The sequence below is a fragment of the Natator depressus genome, chromosome 1 (assembly GCF_965152275.1).
Source record: "Natator depressus isolate rNatDep1 chromosome 1, rNatDep2.hap1, whole genome shotgun sequence".
NCBI classification, from domain to species: Eukaryota; Metazoa; Chordata; order Testudines; family Cheloniidae; genus Natator; species Natator depressus.
Genome location: NC_134234.1, coordinates 275,314,299 through 275,337,531, shown reverse-complemented (window position 1 = coordinate 275,337,531; position 23,233 = coordinate 275,314,299). Strand labels below are relative to the sequence as shown.

Below are 23,233 nucleotides of genomic sequence, written 5' to 3'. Positions count from 1 at the left end.
ACATGAATACTTTGCATCACTTGTCACTGCAGAGGATGTGAGGGAGATTCCCACACCTGAACCATTCTTTTAGGTGACAGGTCTGAGGAACTGTGCAAGATTGAAGTGTCAATAGAGGAGGTTAACGTAAGAATGGCCATACTGGGTCAGACCAAAGGTCTGTCTAGCCCAGTATCCTGTCCGCCAGTATGCCAGGTGCTCAAAAGGGAATGAACAGACAGGTGATCCATCTCCTGTCGCCCATTCCCAGTTTCTGGCAAACAGAGGCTAGGAAAACCATCTCTGCCAGTCCTGGCTAATAGCCATTGATGGACCTGTCTTTCATGAACTTACCTAGTTATTTTTTCAACCCTGTTATAGTCTTGGCCTTCACAACATCCTCTGGCAAGGAGTTCCACAGGTTGACTTTACGTTGTGTGAAAAAATTGGTTTTGGAACAAATTGATAAATTAAACTGTAATAAGTCCCTAGGACCAGATGGTATTCACTCAAGAATTCTGAAGAAACTCAAATATGAAATTACAGAACTACAAACTGTGGTATGTAACCTGTCACTTAAATCAGCCTCTGTAGTAGATGACTAATAGCTAATGAGGATAGCTAATGTAACACTGATGGTTTTTTTTTTAAAGCCTTCAGAAGTGATCCTGGCATTATTATTATATAGTGATCCTGGCATTATATTATATTACTGGCCTATATAATCACTATATAGAGATTATATAGGCCAGTAACCCTAATTTTAGTACAAGGCAAATTGGTCGAAATTATAGTAAAGAACAGAATTATCACACACATGAACACAATATGGTGGGGAAGAGTCAGTACAGTTTTTGTAAAGGGAAATCATGCCTCCCCAATGTATTAGAATTCTTTAAGAATGTCAGCAAGCATGTGGACAAGAGTGATCCATTGGGTATAGTGTACTTGGACTTTGAGAAAGCCTTTGACAAGGTCCCTCACCAAAAGCTCATAAGGAAAGTAGGCAATCATGGGATAAGAGGGAAAGTCCTCTCATGGATCAATAACTGGTTAAAAGGAAACAAAGAGTAGGAATAAAGGAACAGTGGAAAGTGGTAAATAGTGAGGTTGCCCAAGGATCTGTATTGGAACCTGTGCCATTCACTATATTCATCAGTTCTCTGGAAAAAGGGGTAAACCGTGAGGTAGCACATTTGCAAATGATACAACAGTAGTCAAGATAAGTCCAAAGCTGACTGTGAGAAGTGACAAAGAGATCTCACAAAATTGTGTGAGAGGGCAAAAAAATGGCAGGTGTAATTCAATGTTGATGAATACAAAAGTTATGTATATTGGAAAAAATAATCTCAGTTACACATACAAAATGATGGGGTCTAAATCAGCTGCTACCACTCAAGAAAGAGATCTTGGAGTCACTGTGGATAATTCTCTGAAAACATCTCAATGTGCGGCAGCCGTCAAAAAAGCTAATAATGTGAGGTACCATTAGGAAAGGGATAGATAATAAGACTGTAACTATCGCAATATCACTATATAAATGCATGTTACGCCCACACCTTGAATACTGTGTGGAGATCTGGTTGTTCCATCTCAAAAAAGATATGTTAGAATTGGAAAAGGTGCAGAGAAAGATAACAAAAATGATGAGGGGTATGAAACAGCTTCCTCATGAGGAGAGATTAAAAAGACTGGGGCTATTCATTTTAGGAAAGATATAATTAAGGGGGGAGGTTATAGGGGTGTATAATCATGAATGATGTCGAGACAGTGAATACAGGCGTGTTGTTTATCCCTTAACATAGCACAAGAACCAGATGTCACCCAATTAATTTAATAGCCCGCAGGTTTAAAACAAACACAAAGGAAGTTCTTTACACAATACACAGGCAATCCATGAAACTAGTTGCGAGGGGATGTTGTGAAGGCCAAAAGTATAACTGGGTTCAAAAAAGAAGTAGATAGTTTTATGGGGGTTAGGTCCATCAATGGCTATTAGCCAAGATAGTCATGGAAAACAGCCTCATGGTCTGTCTTTTTAAACCTCTGAGTTCTAGAAGCTGGGACTGGATAATAGTTGCCCTCGAATCATAGAATATCAGGGTTGGAAGGGACCTCAGGAGGTCATCTAGTCCAACCCCCTGCACAAAGCAGGACCAATCCCCAACTAAATCATCTCAGCCAGGGCTTTGTGAAGTCTGATCTTAAAAATCTCAAAGGAAGGAGATTCCACCATCTCCCTAGGTAACACGTTCCAGTGCTTCACCACCCTCCTGGTGAAAAAGTTTTTCCTAATATCAAATCTAAACCTCCCACACTGCAACTTGAGACCATTATTCCTTGCTCTGTCATCTGGTACCACTGAGAACAGTCTAGATCCATCCTCTTTGGAACCCCCTTTCAGGTAGTTGAAAGCAGCTACCAAATCCCCCCTCATTCTTCTCTTCCACAGACTAAACAATCCCAGTTCCCTCAGCCTCTCCTCATAAATCATGTATTCCAGTCCCCTAATTTTTGTTGCCCTCTGCTGGACGCTTTCCAATTTTTCCACATCCTTCTTGTAGTGTGGGGCCCAAAACTGGACACAGTACTCCAGGTGAGGCCTCACCAATGTCGAATAGAGGGGAATGATCACGTCCCTTGATCTGCTGGCAGTGTCCCTACTTATACAGCCCCAAATGCCATTGGCCTTCTTGGCAACAAGGGCACACTGTTGACTCATATCCAGCTTCTCGTCCACTGTAACCCTTAGGTCCTTTTCTGCAGAACTGCTGCCTAGCCATTCGGTCCCTAGTCTGTAGCAGTGCATGGGATTCTTCCGTCCTAAGTGCAGGACTCTGCACTTGTCCTTGTTGAACCTCATCAGATTTCTTTTGGGCCAATCCTCTAATCTGTCTAGGTCCCTCTGTTTCCTATCCCTGCCCTCCAGCTTATCTACCTCTCCTCCCAGTTTAGTGTCATCTGCAAACTTGCTGTTATCTTCATTCCCTTTGGCACTGGCCACTGTTGAAAGACAGGATACAGGGCTAATTGGGCCAAGATACAGGGCTGTTTGTTAGGTTCCCACTGTCTCATGTGAAACATGTATGCACATCAGGGACCAGCATTTGACTCTGTGGTAGGGTAGATACTAAAAATGTTACATTCACGGTGGTAACTATCAAGACAGTATCACAAAGTAGTTGCTACTGAAATTGCATATCTACTGTATTAGAAATATATATTCCTTATTTAGAAGAGATGGAACACAGTTCAGTCTTTTTATATTTTTTATTGTGTAGCAAGTAAGTGCAGAAATATAAATCAATATAATAGCATGGTTCACTTTTAGTTCACATTGTTAGTTCTGTAGATGGTGCATAAAAAGCACCAAGTGGATCCTAACTTATCCTTGAAGACTTCACAAATCTCCCCTCTCTCCAAGACCTTTGAACAGGAGGACTGCAGTGACAAATTTATGTCAGTTCCTAGTGCACACTAATCATATCTGTGGATTAGGTTACTGTAATGTTCTATGCTCATTCCATTTTTTTGACAGAATCATTGCTTTGCAGCTGTAGTAATTTGCCTTGTCAAAGGCATTCCCTATTCCTGTCAACTTGTGTATAAACAGAAATTGGCTGGAGTTCACAAACTGCTGTCTACAATGGTAGAATTTATTAATATTTCTGTACTTGACAATGTTGTGAGTAAGAAATATAAATTGGTTTGCTGAGTTACAGACTGTCACATCCAGAACATTGCATTAAAACAGTGATAAAGTCATATATTGGATGGTTTCATGAAACTCATAATGAGACATTCAGCCTTTTGGCGATGTCTGACTGTTACAAGTTCAAATGTGGCTTAGGTTGATAGGTACCGTAACAATTTTCAGTGACACAACTACTTTGCAGCCCATGTGAACTGAATTTAGCAGTCTCATGCCAACTTTTAGGAGTGGAATAAAGACAAAATGAGTTCTAAAATCAAGAATTTTCCAGAATCTCCATGACCAGACTCTTCCACGCTTCCCAGTCCCAGACCTGACACTGAGTATATTCTTCCTGCAACCTAGACCAGTCCTACATGTCCTCCCTGATTTGGGAATCCAACATGGGTGTGGGGAGGTTTTCCACCATTATCATAGCAGGGGTCATTATGTTTGTGGCTCTCTTGGGTGCAGTCACTCCATTGGGATGATGTCAGCAGAGCTAATCTGACTCCCACAAAGTCCTTTGCTTAGGTGGGTAAATGCTGAATCCTCTCTTCTGGAACAAACCCCAGGTTTCCTGAAGATGCGGGGGAATGGAGGAGGCCCAGGTTGCCCTAAGAGGAGATTTGTGATGGCTGTTGTGTTATAAGGGTGGGATACTGTCTCGGGCCCTGGATTTCCCAGCCCTAAGTTCCTAGCTGCCCATGGCTATCCTCCTACTTCCCTCCTGTGTCATCTCCCCCACACACACACATTTGTTCGGTGCCTGGGCCTATATCCATCACTGGTCTAAGCTGAAGTTAATGGAGTTGCACCTGACTCCTCAGCAGTGAATGTGACCTCATCTAAGGGAACAGGAGGCACGAGAGAAAGGAACTGTATACAGTAGCAGTTGTTTGGAGTATACTGAAGCGGAGAGGATAAGCTGGAGGACCTCACAGGGAGAATGTTAACAGGCTGAAGAGTGGTGTTTGGAAGGGGAGCTTTTTCCTCAGTACCACCTACTGCAGCAGCAGGTAGTTGGGCATCAGCTTGTCAGAAGTTTAAATTTTAAATACACTGACAAGTGATGTCCACAAACAAATGATCAGTCCTGGTCATCTGAAAGGAGACTGACTGTGGCCTATGATTTCCTCTTCTCAGCTCTGATCTCAAAGCCAAAGCCACATACCACTTTTGGCCATGTCTGCACTGCAAGAGTCTGTTTCAGTAAAGCTATGCTGGCATAGACTGCTAGTGTAGACGGTGCTCGTGCTGACTGAAGGAGTTCTGCTGCTGCAGTAGTAGCACATCAACCCTGAATGATTTTAGCTAAGCTAACAGACAGGCTCTTCGGTCGGCCTGGTTGCCTCTACACTACTCCATTCCGCTGGCATAGCTAGACTGCCTACAGCAGTGGTGGGCAACCTGTGGCCCATCAGGGTAATCTGCTGGTGGGCTGCGAGACAGTGTTTACATTGGCAGGTTTCAGAGTAGCAGCCGTGTTAGTCTGTATTCGCAAAAAGAACAGGAGTACTTGTGGCACCTTAGAGACTAACCAATTTATTTGAGCATAAGCTTTCGTGAGCTACAGCTCATGCTCAAATAAATTGGTTAGTCTCTAAGGTGCCACAAGTCCTCCTTTTCTTTTTGTTTACATTGACTGTCCGCAGGCCCACCACTGGCCTAGAAGGTGTGAATTTTTCACATTCCTACATGACATGGTTATGCTGGCATAATTTAGTAGTGTACACCAGTCCTTTCTCAACAGACCTGTTGCTGTAGGTTTGGCAGCCTCCTCCCTGCAACTCCTGCAATCAGCTGGAAGATTCTCCCCTCCCCCTTGCTTTCTGATTCCTTACCCCCCCCCCCATGGAAATACAAACTATGTAGAAATTTGGTGTATTTAAGTGTATCTGCCCTTCATTTTCAATATGACTTCATTCTGTTTAAAAAAAATGAATGGGGAAGAAAAGGTCAGGGTCCATAATAGCCCGATATCTGTGTTTTGGGGAAAATTCAGTTTCAGACCTGCTGAATAACATCTTTCAGGGTTTCTGTTTCTGTAGCTCCGTTACCTTCTGCTACTGCCTCCCTGCTTCTACTACAAGAGGACCCTGGCAAATATCCTCACACGTATTGTTAAATGGGACGCGGCTCCTTTCTTTTACATCATAGGGAAGCAGGAACCCCTTGCCCTTTTTCTGCCTGCAAAATAAGAGTCTCTCTCTCTGAAGGAAATAGTCCCATATTGTGATGTTATTAATCTTTGCCATAACCCTTACTTTTTTATCTAATCTATGGCTCAGAGGTATAGCAACACTGTATCCTTATTGTTTTTTCTAGTTTTCACACATCATTTATTCTACTCTTTCTTTCCTCCTTTTCTCATTATAACTCTGAACCATTTTCTCCCCCCTTTCTGTTTTCTACTGTGAATCTGTGCCTGCCCCGCCCCCACACAGATTTTCTCTCAGCCTAGGTGCAGCCCTCAGTCTTACTTTCTCCCAATCTCTTCTCCCTCAGTTAGTTGTCTCCATTTGTTTTTCTCTTTCCTACTTTCCCTTTAACCCTCAAGGCTCCTGGTCAGACCAGTTTCAGCCTCCTCCCACTGGAGATCCCTGCGGTTCCAGTTCAAGCTGCCAGCAGCTGCGTCCACTGCCTTTCCCCTGTTCTATCTGTGACCTCTGTGGCTCTTCTAAGTGTAGCTCTTATCTGCCTCCTGCAGCCAGCATCTGAGACCGGCTGTTTTAAGGTGGGATTTTTTTCATAACTTGGCATGCTTCTCTTGCTGGGCAAGTTCAAGGGCCATGTCTGGTTCTGCACTGGCTTGCTTAGCTTGAAAAATGGATGAGTTGAAATTCCAGTAAGGCCATCAGTGTCACTGGCCAAAACTACTACACACCAGCCCATTTTGGGCCCTGCATACGTGATAAAGCCAGTAGACTGAATAAGGACCCTGTTACATTTTCTGTATTGTCACCACTGACTGGTTAACTCTTGTAAGAATCTGCCAACATGAAAAGCCTCTGTAGCAAGAATACAGACTTAGCTTCCTTCCAGAAGGAAGTAAGGCTGCTGTAGAGCAATACTCCTATAAACACAGACAACCCTCACAGTTTTATTGTGAATATTGTAATTATTTCCATTAACCCTCCTCACAGACCCTGGAGTTATATGAGCGCATCAGAACCTCAGCTTTCATTTTAATGAAGGTAAATTCCTAGCCATCCTGGGTGTGGAGATAAGCTTGAATATCTGAGCACTAAAGATTCACAAGCCAGAAAGCAAGTAAATAGAAAAAACACCTCAGTGTGTTGCTTGTCAAATCTCATGGTTTTGGGGGTTTGACTCATGATTTGTTGAATGCTTGGGGCTGGCAATACTGAATGAATGACTCCCTTGCTCGCAGCACTCCCAGGAAGTCTACATGGAAACATGGGATTTGATTGCAACTTGTGTGAATGTACCTGAGCTAGCTTTAATCTAGAACCTCATGACTGCAGCATAGTCATGCTTACTTTATACTGCTACTACGGCATTCTTTATATTACTTTATTTTTCCTTTCCTCTTCACTGTGTACCTGCAAATAGTTCCCAAAGTGGTATCTCCATGAGAACCCCAGGAGTTATAAAATAGATATTCCTGAACTATTTGCAGTAGTTCCAGATAAAGTAGTGATCCATTGCTTCATAACAGAGACTACTCTCTGGTCTTCCTGCCCAGCAGCATGAAATTGGGAAATATTGCATTTGTCTGCTTTCTGAGCATCTCAAGGGATAGAATTTCTCAGCCCCAAAATAGAATTCTGTTGACCTTGCGAAGGCTTTGCACAACTGCATTCCTCTGTCTGTATGTAACACCATAAATTTTAAATACCACATCTGACCAATTCCAGGGAATATTCTAGGCATCACTGTACTGATACAGGGGAAACTGGAAAAACTGAAAGGAGGAAAATGGGGAACATGGAGCCCCTGCCATCTGTTTAGGACAACAGCAGCTTCCACTTTCTCTACAATTGTCTATAAATCAAACTGGTTGAAGGCACCCATTAATATCTTCCAGTATAACAATATCCCATCCCATCCCATCTCTGCTCATCCTTCCAGTAGTTTAACATGTTGACACCCTGAATTACTTATCTCAAAGATGGAAATAAAAATGATGAGGAAAAGGAAATGAGGGATGGGAGCATACACAGAGCTCTTGGAATGGAAGAACACTGGTATAAGGGAGGGAATGAAACCGAATCCATGGTGGGAGGTAATTTGGGGGACCCTGGTATAGGGGAAATGAGGATGTACACAGAGTCCCTGCCATGAGGGGAAATGGGTGGGGGGATCACAGAGTTTCTGACGTGGACGGGGGATGAGGGCACACAGAGCCATTTGCATGGAGGGGAGGGAGGAATGGGGACACATAGAGCCCCAGGCATGAGGGAGTGGGTGGGGTAAGTTACAGGGAATCCCTGAAATAAAGGGGGATGGGAGGATGGCACCCTGGGAGCTCATGGAGTGAAATGGAGGAATGCCGGTGTGTGTGGTCAGCTTGGCCTACTAAAGCTACGTGCAACCACCTTACACAGAAAGCACTAGGACAGTCTAAACAGAGAGGAAGAATAATAATAAGACAAGGCTGGTGTGTTTTCTAGAGATTGTTCCTCTTGATTCTGGTTGACGGGACAACTCTTAAAATACATATATAAAATAATCTTATGTAGCAGTCCTATCATCTATAGGTTTCTTGCAAATGTGTAATTTTATTGTTCTCTGACTCCCCTAGGTCCACAGCAGAATAAGCTACAGGTTCCTTTTTTCTTAGTGCAATACGGACTTTTTTTTTTAATTATCTGTTATTGAATGGAAACGTGGCCTTTTGGTACACTCTGATTTCTGTGGTGAAAATTTGCATTCATTCCATATTCTATATGAATCTTTCTTTCATTGCTCATCTGGGAATGTATTTTTGATGTGCTGAACTAGAAACAAAGCTTGGCACCACTAAGTACTTAATGACACTAAGTACAAGCCTTAACTGACAATTTTTCCTTCTATTACATAACAGAAACTGGGTCTGCAATTACTGCTTCCTGCATTGGTTTGGGAAACTCAACAACTCCTCCACCAGGACAGGCAGGAAAACCAGTGCCAGGATACAATGGTAAGAGTGTGCAGTGTATATCAATAGGAGAGGAGGTTGCTTGCACTTCTGAGTGAGAGCTCAGCACCTCACAAGATTGGACCTTAAGATTGCAGTTATCTAGGGCCAAAATTGGCCTCTCCTCCGTCAGTTTTGCACCTCTCTGGCTTAACTGGCTACTTAACTGGGTGAATGTCCATGTGACGTTGGGTCAACATAGTAGTTCCTCACCAACATTTCTTTATTTTTCCTTCCTCCCCAGTTTGGCTGGGGAAGAAAACATGATTTCGGAGCTGACACATCCAGGAGATCCAATTGTGTATGTTACCAATTGGCGCAGTTTAGAGCAGACCTGATGCTATTCCATGTTGCCCCCTGGAACCAGCCCAGTGCCCTCAGGATTGACCTAAAGCCATTTTCTCTCTCTCTCTCTCACATGCACACATGCAACTTTTTGACCCATGTCAGGTGCAGAGGCATCAGTTCTTACAATCAGGCTCCAGTATCCAGTACAATTAAAATTACAGCAACCACTTAATCATGTGGGTTTTAATTTATCCTGTATTCCTTGAAGATGCTTGCATTTTTCAGGAAGTGCTCAAAAACTCACAAGGTCAGATCCTTAGCAGTCTGCCCTGTTAGCAAAAATTCCTTTCCATCTTTCAGTTGTTAGTCTGACGCATTCCTTGTGCACCCAAAATTTCTCTGGCATACAGTGAGATTTGAAAGTGCACAAGGAATTGGCTATTGCAGTTGTCATTGTACTGTTGAGTCTGAAGGTTTGGAATGCCTGCATACAAACGAGCAATGGATATTATGAAACGCTCAGAGCTTCAAACCATAATCTGCAGTAATCTCGTGTTAAATCATAACCAGCAGTGACATTGTTTTTTAGCGGTTAGGAAAAATAGTGTTAATAGTGATCACCTTTATAATTGGTGGAGAGGGAATAGTAGCTAGACTATGTAGCTAAATAGTGCTTTAAGAATGTATTATCATACCTGTAGCTTACATCTATGACTTCATGTGTTGTTCAGAGGCTAAATGGTTTTGCTTGTTAGCCATATACATTGTACATATATGTTTGAGAAACACACTGATCTGATCTTTTTCTCCACAACAATTCAATATAAAAACTCACCTGATTTTAAGTGTATAAAGATGATTCTTCTTGTGAAGTCTGTGACCTCTACAAATATGTAATGATGAACTAAAAAGCAACACAGTAAGGGTATAAATCCTGGCTATTTGTACCTGCCTCACATCCCCATTCGTTTTATCAAAGAAGACAGTGTTTGTGTTCAGACTTGTACAGGGGCTCATATTTGAGAGAGTTGTTAAACACGTTACGTTTCCGTACTTGTTAGGGGGCTTATTCCTTCACCCGCTTACTTCCCTGGTCCTTCTTGCATGAACAGAGAGCAACAATACCCGAAGTCCAAATTTTGCAAAAAATTCAATGTTTATTGGGTTGAACTTCAAGCAAGCATGATTCCAGTTTCCTACCACAGTGTCCTCCTTCCCAGCTCTGACACCACAGAGCCTTACCTGTGTCCCTGTTCCCATTCCCCCCCTTAGCCAAACATTATTCCAATTTCCCCACCCCCATTCCCTGTTCCCATTGCCCCCCTTACTTCCTGACTGACTGCAGACTATATAGTAAAACTTGAGTTTTGCTTAGCTATACCTTAACCAATCATTTTCCTGAAATTTGACTAACCAATCCTAATATATTGTAACATGATTATTTAACCAATTATATCCCACCACCTTAATTAGTTTACACGCAGCAAAATTAATTATACAGCAGACAGAAACAATCACAGAACCAGACAGAGATTATACAGACAAACAATAGGGAAATGGGGACTACAATAATAGAACAACACAGAAATGAGGATTTCACATCCCAGCTATCGATAAGTGAGTTCTTGCCAGACAGGATGCTATCAAACTAAGTTTCCTTTTACGTTTTCTAGGCACTTCCCTTTCTCTGGAGGTGATAGGCATTTTCAGGACAGGATTGTATTCCTAACAGCCCAATAGCTTATGGCTGCTTCTCCTGCTTAGCCAACGATCTTAGCCTAAGAACAGGGCCTCAGACTGTCACAGTAAGAGAAGGCTTTTACACTGGCAGACAGTGATTTTGATTCTTTCTTTTATACCTCCGTAACTAGCTAAGTGATATGAATACACCTAAATTCTTAGAGTATAGGCCTTTACAGGCAGGCCTGAATATCTATATCCTAACAAGAAAAGGAGTACTTGTGGCACCTTAGAGACTAACAAATTTATTAGAGCATAAGCTTTCGTGAGCTACAGCTCACTTTATCGGATAGCTCATGAAAGCTTATGCTCTAATAAATTTGTTAGTCTCTAAAGTGCCACAAGTACTCCTTTTCTTTTTACGGCTGCTACTCTGAAACCTGTCATTATATCCTAACAGTACTTGTGTAGCATTTTTATTTCTAGCTGTACAAAACTGTAGGCTGTGAACCAGCATAGGGCATAAAAAGTGAGAGCTTTTGTTATTTGGAAGGTATGTGCATGCAGAGTACGCAGCCATGAGATTAAGAATTCTAAAATATTTTTATACCTGGGAACTCTGATTATGACCCAGAGTGTTCAGGAATTACTTCAAGAAGGACACATAATTAGATTTTTTTTTTAGGTCAAGCCATCTACAGGAGGAGTGCTCACATTCTTGGGAAGGAGCGGTTGGCTGACTTTTCTTCTAACAAGTAGAAGTGAATATGAACATAAAAAAAACAAAACCTTTTCAGCTGCCCTAGACTTTGGCCCTAGTAGTTATTGTATGAAGACAAACAATGAATGAAAGAGGAAGTTAGAGAAAAGGCTTAAAGTTTGACCACAGCTCTAATAATCAGGGAACAATTGCAGAATTTAATTGCATGAAACCTGTTCACAAAGCTCTGGTAGTCAGGCTTAGCAAGAATATGTGGGAAGCACATATACAGAGATTTTAAATGAACTCTGCAAAACCTGATGTTAGAGTATCTAAAAGCTTTCTTCTAAATGGATCAGAGGGAATTACAGTAGAACCTCAGACTTACGAATATCAGAGTTACGAACTGATCAGTGAACCAGACACCTCATTTGGAACTGGAAGTATGCAATCAGGCAGCAGCAGAGACCCAAACCAGAAAACCAAAAAAACCCAAATACAGCACAGTACTACGTTAAATGTAAACTACTAAAAAAAATAAAGGGAAAGCAGCATATTGCTTCTGCATAGGAAAGTTTCAAAGCTGCATTAAGTCAATATTCAGTTGTAAACTTTTAAAAGAACAACCATAACGTTTTATTCAGAGTTGTGAACAACCTCCATTTCTGAGATGTTCGTAACTCTGAGGTTCTACTGTACTTTAAAATGGACGACGAAATGGACACACGTTCAGGTATATTCTGTAAGGGAACAGTCACATTTCCTTTCTAACAAATGGTTCAGGACCACTTACTGGAAAAGTTTACAAATCCTGTAACCCTGCTGTTAATGAAATACAGGACCTTGAAATCACTTCTGATTACTATCTCACTTTTCCTCACTTCAGTTGTGTTATGACTCTAGCTGCTGCTACTTTAGCTACTAGTTTGAGATAAATGTTTTATGCCATTTAAGAGATGGGCTGTGTGCTTTTTGATGGTATACAAGTGCATTAGTAGTTCTCTGGACAATGGTTGCTGAAGTCGTGATACATTTAAATTGGATTTGGGGAAGTAAAATTGGAACAAATGCCTTTTCCCCCCAAATGGCCAAATTCTTTCCTGTTATACCATTGTAAATACAGAGTAAAGTAAATTGTGTGAAGTGACTCCAACTTTACATTGGGGTAAACGATTCAAGATTCAGTGTTGGGTGACGAGGCCAGGCTATGAATGCTGCATACTACTGGAAAACTAATTTAAACCTGAATTAATTTTTTAATAATATACTTCATTCATTTCTAGCTCTGACATTTTCTGAAATCTGACCTGCTGTTTGGTATTGGTCCCTTAGTCTATAAGTTTGTTTGTTATTGATCCAAGACAAGATACAGCAAGTCCTGGATTTGAGGGAGGTAAATACCCTGAATATAGGTTGGTAGCCATGTAGTTCAGGAGTACCCCTAAACTTCTGTTCTTTTTAAAAAAAAAAATTCTAAAAATCTTGGAAACCTAAGTACATAGCTTTCAGGAAACAAAATCTAATATGAAAAACTGATGTTAGCGCCTTGATAAACAAATTACATTAAACTGAGGACTCTAATGCATCAAAAAAAAAGTAAGTTGTTGAAATTGTGGTATGAGTAAGACTATCTCCTCCTACTATATGAGTCCAAGTTCTCCAAATCTAGCTTGATGGATTTTCTTATGTTACTTGATCAGGTACAAGCAACAAATAGTGTTTACAGAATTTGTAGTCATTGCCCAGGAGAATGGAAGCTTCTTGTTAGCATCCCAAACTCGCCCTCCCTCAAATAGAGGGCACAGGATGACTTCTGAGTTCCTATTCGTCCTTCCCAGAACCTTTCTGAGCTTACCTTTTGACTGTCTAATTAACCCTTCGAATTCTTGGGCCTGTATCTGTCCTGATGCCAAGCGTCTGACCCATTGTCTGTGACAGGCTATGCAGGTGTTAAAATCAGTGTCCTTTCTGAAGGAGTGGTTTCAGACAGCAAAGATCAAATTGCAGCAGTCCTGGAGTCTGTGTATTAGGTAAGCCCAATGATACTTCAAAGGTCTGTTGGCAGATGTGGGTATTTCTGCTCTCACCTCAACTTTCTTTCATATTGTCCAAGGTTGTTGTAGCAGGATAGACCTAGCTGGATGTTACTATTGCAGGTCAGGTCAACCCTGTATTCCCCTATGGGCTCCAGCAAGGGCACCCGCTTTTAGGCTCCCTGTTCCTCAGCTGTCACCTCTCTTGGGCAGAGACCCACATCTTGTTCCCTCCAGTCGTGGTCAGGGTTTTCCAGGCTGCATAGTTCCCTGCCTACATTGTGTTATTCCTGGCAAGCCAGACTGCCTAAATAGGCCAGCGTTTACTCTTTGCTTTCTTTTCAGAGGCCGTAAACAGCATAATTGCCCATACGTATAAATTACTACACAGCTCTTCCTAATCAAGCACATTTATTCAAGTGAAAAGCATTACAGAGAAAACATTAAAAACAGTAAAAGAGTCTACACGCGTGCTAATAAGCTTGACAGAGATCACCCCAACTTCAGCAAAGACTGGTAGGAGTCAGTCCTTCAAACCCCGCCAAGGGATTTTCCTGTGGTTAAAACACCTGTAGTTCAGAACAAGCATCCCCATAAAATGGTGAGTCCTTTCTTTAGATATCTTGGATCTTTGATCTTCAGATTCTGGGAATGGGTAAGCAGTAGACAATGATTTCCTCCTCATGGCATTGCTTCGAAAGGCTGCATTCAACCTCCCCGTTGAGATTCCCCAGGCAAACCACTTGACACTGTCCAAAAGTCCATTCTTGTCTGGCCCATTGTCCTTTGAAGTTCATAACATTTCCCAGGGCACACAATAATACATTACCTTTGTGTTTAATATAATGGACTCCAAATAAACTTAATTCAATAAGGTTTTTTAAGGATATTGCAGGAAATTGCCGTATCTGTTAGTTACCTCCTCTGCTTGGCCACACTCAAAAAGCTTATGATTTAAAAGGCTTACTATGCCTCTCCTCCCTACCTCCACTTGCTGTTCACATGCATCAACCATTCTTAATGAGGTATCTCTAGCTATTATAAGCCATGCCTCTGAGTAGTTAGTACAGATAAGGGTACCACAGCCCTGGACAACAAGTTTTGTCATCCTTCCTTTGTTCCCGGGCAGCAAGGATTTGATTCTAATAGATTTCCGAGATAAAGACTGTATCCAAGAGGAGGTTCCAGGCTCTGTCCATGGAAACCTAAATGTCCTCTATTGAAATATAACCGAATTACTGAAGATTGTAACAAAGGTTGTGTGGACCATTGAAAAGGGCACTGGAGTTGGTCTCTGGATTCTGTTCCCAGCTATGCCACTGTGTGAGTTTGGGCAAATCAGAAGTCACTTCACCTCACCTCTCTGTAGTATGAAAAACACAATCCTTCCCTGTTGGGATGGTGGTTTGACTATGCAGAGTCTGACAAATCAGAGACAGATCTTGTGCATTTGAAAAACAGAGAGTTTTAGGTCAATCTCTAATAATCTTAGTTATCACTTACTAATATTTCTTGTGGGCTCTTTTTCGTGGGCTCACTGCCCTACTTCTGAAAGGGCTTTTCTTAACTGAAGATTCAGATTTCGCTGTCTGGAGATTTTTTTTCTTTTAATTTTTAGTTTGGGGTTGTTTTTTTTTCATTCAACCAGGTGCTTCTCCCTCTCAGTTTGTGTGTCGTTAGTTTAAGGCGTAGGGTATTTGTGGCTGGGATGCTAATAGAAATCTTTAACTCCTCTATTTTGGTACCCAGAAATTCTATAATTCCTTTTGTTGTCTGTTCCTGCTCGAAACTGAGTGTGACATAAGTGGGCATTCATCAAATTAAGGTTTATAGACTGAGTGAATTAGTGTGCTGCAAGCCAGGGTATGAATCTACTACATACTAGCTTCCTGCGTAGACCCTGTTACTGCACATTAGATGTTCCATAGTGCTCTGTATCAGGGTCTACCTAGCCGGTTAGTGCATTGTAGCTTCTCACCCTGGCTTGCCTTGCACTAACTCCCCAGGTAGACAAGCTTTTTAGAAATTGTCCTTGTCCATCTGAAAAGTACCATTTGCAAGGGAAAAAAATGATCTCTTTCTTTACTTTGCAGTGATGGTTCTGGATGACAACAAGCAACCAGTGAAGGCCAAGACTTTAGGAAATATTGTGGTAAAGTAAGCAAGTCAAAACTTACAAGGTGTCTTATAATTAAGAGGAGCTGCCTTACATGAAAACTGTTGAGAAGGGCAAACTATTATTTTTTGGGAAAGACCTAAATAGCAGTGGCACATAAAGTAAGGAGGATGAGAGTAGAACAGCATGGCGGTCTCTGATGTTGATTTTTAGGAATCTCTCACTTTACCCTGCAACACTAATACGGGAGCACTCAACTCACCTGGTACAAAAGGCTTAAAAAAACCCTCTATACTGCTTTTTTTCCTTAATGGCAGCCTTCTTTGCCATGTTTCTTATTTGCCAGCATAAGAACAAGTCTAATTCCTGTGATGCAAGAGAACACTGCCATGTCTCCGACTTCCTCCTGATTCCGTGGAGGTCTTCAGTGTCACAGAATTACATGCTTGATTTCTAGGAGGATGAAGCAATGACCGCTTGCTGCTTCATTGTCTAGCTGGCTCAGCCTAAAGCAGCATTTGCAAATTGTTAGGTTTAGAATGATTGTTTCCTCATCCTACTAAAGCAAGAGCCCTTCTGTTGTCTGAAAGTGTGGTTTGTATGGAAAAGGTTACTTAGCCCTGGTCTACACTAGGAGTTTAGGTCGAATTTAGCAGCGTTAAATCGATGTAAACCTGCACCCGTCCACACGATGAAGCCCTTTTTTTCGACTTAAAGGGCTCTTAAAATCGATTTCCTTAATCCACCTCTGACAAGTGGATTAGCGCTTAAATCGGCCTTGCCGGGTTGAATTTGGGGTACTGTGGATGCAATTAGATGGTATTGGCCTCCGGGAGCTATCCCAGAGTGCTCTATTGTGACCGCTCTGGAGAGCACTCTCAACTTAGATGCACTGGCCAGGTAGACAGGAAAAGGTCCGTGAACTTTTGAATTTTAATTTCCTGTTGCATGGTCACCTGCAGCTTGCCACGCTGACCAGAGCTCATCAGCAGAGGTGACCATGCAGAGCTCATCAGCAGAGGTGACCATGATGGAGTCCCAGAATCGCAAAAGAGCTCCAGCATGGACCGAACGGGAGGTACGGGATCTGATTGTTGTATGGGGAGAGGAATCCGTGCTATCAGAACTCCGTTCCAGTTTTCGAAATGCCAAAACATTTGTCAAAATCTCCCAGGGCATGAAGGACAGAGGCCATAACAGGGACCCAAAGCAATGCCGCGTGAAACTTAAGGAGCTGAGGCAAGCCTACCAGAAACCCAGAGAGGCAAACGGCCGCTCCGGGTCAGAGCCCCAAACATGCCGCTTCTATGATGAGCTGCATGCCATTTTAGGGGGTTCAGCCACCACAACCTCAGCCGTGTTTGACTCCTTCAATGGAGATGGAGGCAACACAGAAGCAGGTTTTGGGGATGAGGAAGATAGCTCACAGCAAGCAAGCGGAGAAACCGGTTTTCCCGACAGCCAGGAACTGTTTCTCACCCTGGACCTGGAGGCAGTCCCCCCCCGGACTCACCCAAGGCTGCCTCCCGGACCCGCCAGGCGGAGAAGGGACCTCTGGTGAGTGTACCTTTTAAAATACTATACATGGTTTAAAAGCAAGCATGTTTAATGATTAATTTGCCCTGGCATTTGCAGCTCTCCTGGATGTACTCCCAAAGCCTTTGCAAAAGGTTTCTGGGGAGGGCAGCCTTATTCCACCCACCATGGTAGGACACTTTACCAAACCAGGCCAGTAGCACGTACTCAGGAATCGTTGTAGAACAAAGCATTTCAGTGTATGTTTGCTGGCATTCAAACAACATCCGTTCTTTATCTCTCTGTGTTATCCTCAGGAGAGTGATATCATTCATGGTCACCTGGTTGAAATAGGGTGCTTTTCTTAAGGGGACATGGAGAGGTGCCCGTTCCTGCTGGGCTGTTTGCCTGTGGCTGAACAGAAATGTTCCCCGCTGTTAGCTTGTGAGGGGCTAGCCACATGGTGGGGGGAGGCAAAATGCGACCTTGGAATGAAAGCACATGTGCTGTGTATGTAATGTTAACAGCAAGGTTTACCATGAAAGAGTGTAGCCATTGTTCTAGAAAATGTGTCTTTTTAAATACCACTGCCTCTTTTTTTTTTCTCCACCAGCTGCATGTGTTTCAATGATCACAGGATCTTCTCCTTTCCAGAGGCTAGTGAAGATTAGAAGGCGAAAAAAACGCACTCGTGATGAAATGTTCTCTGAGCTCATGGTGTCCTCCCACACTGACATAGCACAGACTACTGCGTGGAGGCAGACAATGTCAGAGTGTAGGAAAGCACAATATGACTGGGAGGAGAGGTGGCGGGCTGAAGAGAGTAAGTGGTGGGCTGAAGAGAGGGCTGAAGCTCAAATGCGGCGGCAGCGTGATGAGAGGAGGCAGGATTCAATGCTGAGGCTGCTGGAGGATCAAACCAATATGCTCCAGCGTATGGTTGAGCTGCAGGAAAGGCAGCAGGAGCACAGACCGCTGCTACAGCCCCTGTGTAACCAGCCGCCCTCCTCCCCAAGTTCCATAGCCTCCTCACCCAGACGCCCAAGAATGCGGTGGGGGGGCCTCCGGCCACCCGGCCACTCCACCCCAGAGGATTGCCCAAGCAACAGAAGGCTGGCATTCAATAAGTTTTAAAGTTTTAAACTTTTAAAGTGCTGTGTGGCCTTGTCCTTCCCTCCTCCACCACCCCTCCTGCTGCTTCTCTTCTCCACCACCCCTCCCGGGCTACCTTGGTAGTTATCCCCCTATTTGTGTGATAAATGAATAAAGAATGCATGAATGTGAAGCAACAATGACTTTATTGCCTCTGACAGCGGTGATCGAAGGGAGGAGGGGAGGGTGGTTAGCTTACAGGGAAGCAGAGTGAACCAAGGGGTGGTGGGTTTCATCATGGAGAAACAAACAGAACTTTCACACCGTAGCCTGTCCAGTCATGAAACTGGTTTTCAAAGCTTCTCTGATGCTCACCGCGCCCTCCTGTGCTCTTCTAACCGCCCTGGTGTCTGGCTGTGCAAAACCATAAACATCTCCCCCTTACTCTCACAGATATTATGGAGCGCACATCAAGCAGTAATAACAGTGGGAATATTGGTTTCGCTGAGGTCTAACCGAGTCAGTAAACTGCGCCAGCGTGCTTTTAAACGTCCAAATGCACATTCTGCCACCATTCTGCACTTGCTCAGCCTGTAGTTGAACAGCTCCTGACTACTGTCCAGGCTGCCTGTGTATGGCTTCATGAGCCATGGCATTAAGGGGTAGGCTGGGTCCCCAAGGATACATATAGGCATTTCAACGTCCCCAACGGTTATTTTCTGGTCTGGGAATAAAGTCCCTTCTTGCAGCTTTTGAAACAGACCAGAGTTCCTGAAGATGCGAGCGTCATGTACCTTTCCTGGCCATCCCACGTTGATGTTGGTGAAACGTCCCTTGTGATCCACCAGTGCTTGCAGCACTATTGAAAAGTACCCCTTGCGGTTTATGTACTCGCCGGCTTGGTGCTCCGTTGCCAAGATAGGGATATGGGTTCCGTCTATGGCCCCACCACAGTTAGTGAATCCCATTGCAGCAAAGCCATCCACTATGACCTGCACATTTCCCAGGGTCACTACCCTTGACCGCAACACTATGCGGTCCCACCAGTCTGTGCTTGTTTCCGGAGCCCAGAATCGGCGTTCCACCGCATGAACCTGGCCCATTAGCACCATGATGCCCACATTGTCAGGGCCCCTGCTTTGAGAGAAGTCTGTGTCCATGTCCTCATCACTCACGTTACCGCGCTGACGTCGCCTATTCACCCAGTATCGATTTGCCAGGTTCCGGTGCTGCATATACTGCTGGATAATGTGCGTGGTGTTTAATGTGCTCCTAATTTCCAAAGTGATCTGAGCGGGCTCCATGCTTGCCATGGTATCGCGTCTGCACAGAAAAAAGGCGCGGAACGATTGTCTGCCGTTGCCCTGATGGAGAGAGGGGCAACTGACGACATGGCTTACAGGGAATTAAAATCAACAAAGGGGGTGGCTTTGCGAGAAACTGAATGGCCCCCTCAAGGATAGAACTCAAAACTGGGTTTGGCAGGCCGTTGATTTCACAGAGGGAAGGAGGAGAAAATGAATACAAAACAAATCTGGTCTATTTCTTGTTTTGAGCCACTTCATCTATCTTTATACATCTTGCTGGCAGCAGACTGTGCAGTATGACCGCTAGCCGTCATCATCTCCTGGGTGCTCAGCAGAAGACAGTGCAGTATGACGGTACAGTATGACTAGCCATCATCTTCTGCTGGCTGGAGGTTAAAAGACAGTGCACTGCCGGTAGGACTGAATCGCAACGAGACGAAACTTAAAAGGGAAATGACCTGGCTGAGTCACTCCCATGTTTGCCCAGGCACCCCTGACCTCATCGAGGTCAGTTAAAAGAGCACCCTGGACTACGTCGATGACGGCTACCAGTCATACTGCGCTGTCTGCTGCCAAAAGGCAATTAACTGCTGCTGTGTAGCAATGCAGTACCACGTCTGCCAGCACCCAGGAGACATACGGTGACGGTTTGCTGAGCGAGCTCCATGCTTGCCATGGTATGGCATATTCAAAGGTAACTCAAGAAAAAAGGCGCAAAACGATTGTCTGCCCCTGCTTTCATGGAGGGAGGGAGGGAACGGGGGCCTGACGATATGTACCCAGAACCACCCGCGACAATGTTTTAGCCCCATCAGGCACTGGGATTTCTACCCAGAATTCAGATGGGCGGCGGAGACTGCGGGAACTGTGGGATAGCCACCCACGGTGCAACGCTCTGGAAGTCGACGGTTGCCTTGGAACTGTGGTCACACTCCGCCGACTACATGCACTTAGAGCTCTTGTGTGGGGACACACACAATCAACTGTATAAAACCGCTTTCTACAAAACCGGCTTCTATAAATTCGACCTAATTTCGTAGTGTAGACATACCCTTGGATTCTGTCCCAGAATGGCCACAGCTCAGATGAGGAACATGTATTGAAAGACTCCATAGGCAAGAGAATGTTGTTTTCCTTGCTGTGTCTTCTCTTTGATAACACTTGACAGCAAACTCCTTTGTCTCTTCAGTGTTTCATAAACACTAAAAGTCACTTTAAAATGCACACCCTTTTTTATACCTTCCACTCTACTCCACTCCCCAAAGGAGATTTTAGATACAGGGACCTCAGCTTAAAGCCACTCTAAATATTGACTGCTTTTCTCCTATCTCCTTTTCTGCTTTCTCATCATCTTCAGTTTCCATTGTGTCTGCTCCCATGGCACATGCCTGTTGCATTTCTTGGCTGTTTTACAGGAAATACTTGGGGTTACTGTCCTTTTGGTCAGCCAGGTACCCCTTTCTGACTTACAAGCTAGGAGAGCAGTGCTAGGTCAAAAACATCCTTTGGAGGGCTGGTAAGTAACATACTGGAAGTTTAACATTGGTCTGCATTAGAACTGGTTGGAACATTTTTGGCTAAATTAAATTTCCTTGAGATGTGCTCAAGGTCAAAATGTTAAAGATGTGCTCAAAGTCAAAATGTTTTGTGCAGACATATCTGTTTCAACTAAGTTTTTGTTGGGAAATCTGGAGAGGAGGGGAAGGAAAGCATGACTGACTGAGACCGTAACTGGGTGGTTAAGACATTTGGCTGGAGATGTGGGAGAGCCAGGTTCAAGTCCCTGTTCTCCCTGATTATATGTGATCTGGGATGGAAAAACTCCACTTTGGTTCATGCAGAGCAAACACTTGAACCTGGCTCTCCCACATCCCAAGCCAGTGCCCTAACTTCCTACCTCTTTTCCTCCCATAATTTAAAAACTCAATTTCAGTCAGAAAATGGACACTTTTTGACACATGGCCATCAGAAACTTTTTCCCTTAACGGTACCCATTGGGTGGCTTGAGCATCTTCTGCTCTGATCACTGCTGCATGCAAGGAAAAAAGGGCAGAGCTATTCCCACGCCCCTTTCAGTTCCTTCTTACCTCCCACAACAGTCATTGGAACCCCTGTTCATTACCAGAAGTTTTCTCTCTGCTCTGTGTATAAAGTATAATTGTAGTTGGTTAATAAGTTTAGTTATGTTCAAATTTTTTTATTGTTTTCCATGTTTTGGGGTTCTACCCCCAACACTGAGGAATGCCTCAGTTGCTGGGCTTCAAGCCAGGTGCTTGTTGCTCAAAACCTATGCTAGTGAGTGACCTGCACAGTAGTTGTCTTAAGGGCAATGCACATATGAAAGACCAGTGCCAGATTTGCTGTAAATTCAAGCCTAAAACAAACAAGGATAGGAAGGCTAGGCTGAAGTTCCTGCTGATGGAGGTGGCACTCGGACTATGCTTGAGGTGACCTGCTCCAACTTGGTGCTGAGTGCTGCAGCTTGAGTGAAAGTACGTCTCCAACGTTGTCAGAGTCCCAGCACTCATCTCCTTCACTTGTGCCTAGCAATAAAGAGGTGCCAACCAGGGGAAGATATCCACCCTCAAAACCTGAAAAGAGGGGTGAGAAGGATTTGAGTAGAGTACATCTGAAATCCAAGCATTTCTCCTCCAAATCAGTGCCTAAATCAGTACAGTAGACTCCTGGTGCTGGACTTGATGATGCCCTCTCTGGTGCCAAAGTGGCACCATTGTGGCATAGCAGTAGACAGATATGATCTGAACTTGAGGTTTCAGATGACTGTCTATTGCTTTAGATTGCAAAGCTCACCCAGTCACAACAGCATGAAACTGTTTGAGGCTCCTGGGGCATGTGGCCTTGTGCACCTATGTGGTTCAATATGCCAGACTGCACCTCATAATTCTACAGGGTTGGCTACTCAGCGTGCTGTCACCATCTGGACTCGGTAGTGAAGGTGCCCTCTGATGCCCTCACCTCCCTAGCTTGATGGACAGTTCCAGCTAATGTATGTGTGGGAGTCCTTTTGCCTCCCTGCAGATGATGCTCATGTTCGTGATCAATGTGTCTGCCTTTGGCTGGAGGACCCATCTGGATTCTGTGCCGACTCAGAGTTTAGGTCCGCAGAGGACTTGGCTTTCCACATCAATGTCAGAGAGTTGAAAACTGTTAGATTGGCCTGCCAAGTTTTTCTGCTACAGATCAAAGGAAACATCCTTTTAGTCCTCACAGAGAACACAGCAGCAATGTTCTACCTCAGCAAGCAGGGAGGAGCCCGCTCTGTCAAGAGGCTACGCTGCTTTGTGAGCTTTGCACTGCCAACTCAATAGGTCTAGAAGCTTCTTATCTACCAGGGTCCAAAACAATCTGGCAGATCACCTGAGCAGATCATTTACAAGACACCACGATTGGTCTTGTTGTCCACATCTGGTCAGATACATCTTCCATTGGTGGGGGTTTCCGCAAATAAACCTATTTGCGAGAAGGATCAACAGAAAGTGTCAGCAGTTCTGTTCCCTACAAGATCACAGCCTGGGTTCCCTGAACAACGCATTCTTACTACTGTGATCAGGCAGGCAGCATCACCGTTCCTTTCTTCAGTTCAACAGCTACTAGATAGCTTATTGTACCTAAAACACTGAGGTTTGACTGCTAGTTCTGTGAAGGTATATCAGGCAGCTTTCCAGCGT

The 23,233-nt window shown here is 43.8% G+C and overlaps 2 protein-coding genes across 2 annotated transcripts in view; both read left to right on the top strand.

Annotated features, from left to right (window-relative positions):
* ACSS3 (acyl-CoA synthetase short chain family member 3) overlaps positions 1-23,233 on the top strand; it is a 124,445-nt gene that overhangs the window by 82,546 nt on the left and 18,666 nt on the right. The window contains exons 10-11 of the mRNA XM_074941971.1: positions 8,721-8,816; positions 15,608-15,671. Coding sequence (XP_074798072.1) covers positions 8,721-8,816; positions 15,608-15,671 — 160 coding nt within the window. The remainder of the gene's footprint in view (positions 1-8,720; positions 8,817-15,607; positions 15,672-23,233) is intronic.
* On the top strand, positions 16,643-18,229 carry LOC141980602 (myb/SANT-like DNA-binding domain-containing protein 7). The gene is made up of 2 exons (XM_074941972.1): positions 16,643-17,187; positions 17,759-18,229. The coding sequence occupies exons 1-2, from the start codon at positions 16,658-16,660 to the stop codon at positions 17,814-17,816; spliced, it is 588 nt and encodes a 195-aa protein (XP_074798073.1). The 5' UTR covers positions 16,643-16,657; the 3' UTR covers positions 17,817-18,229.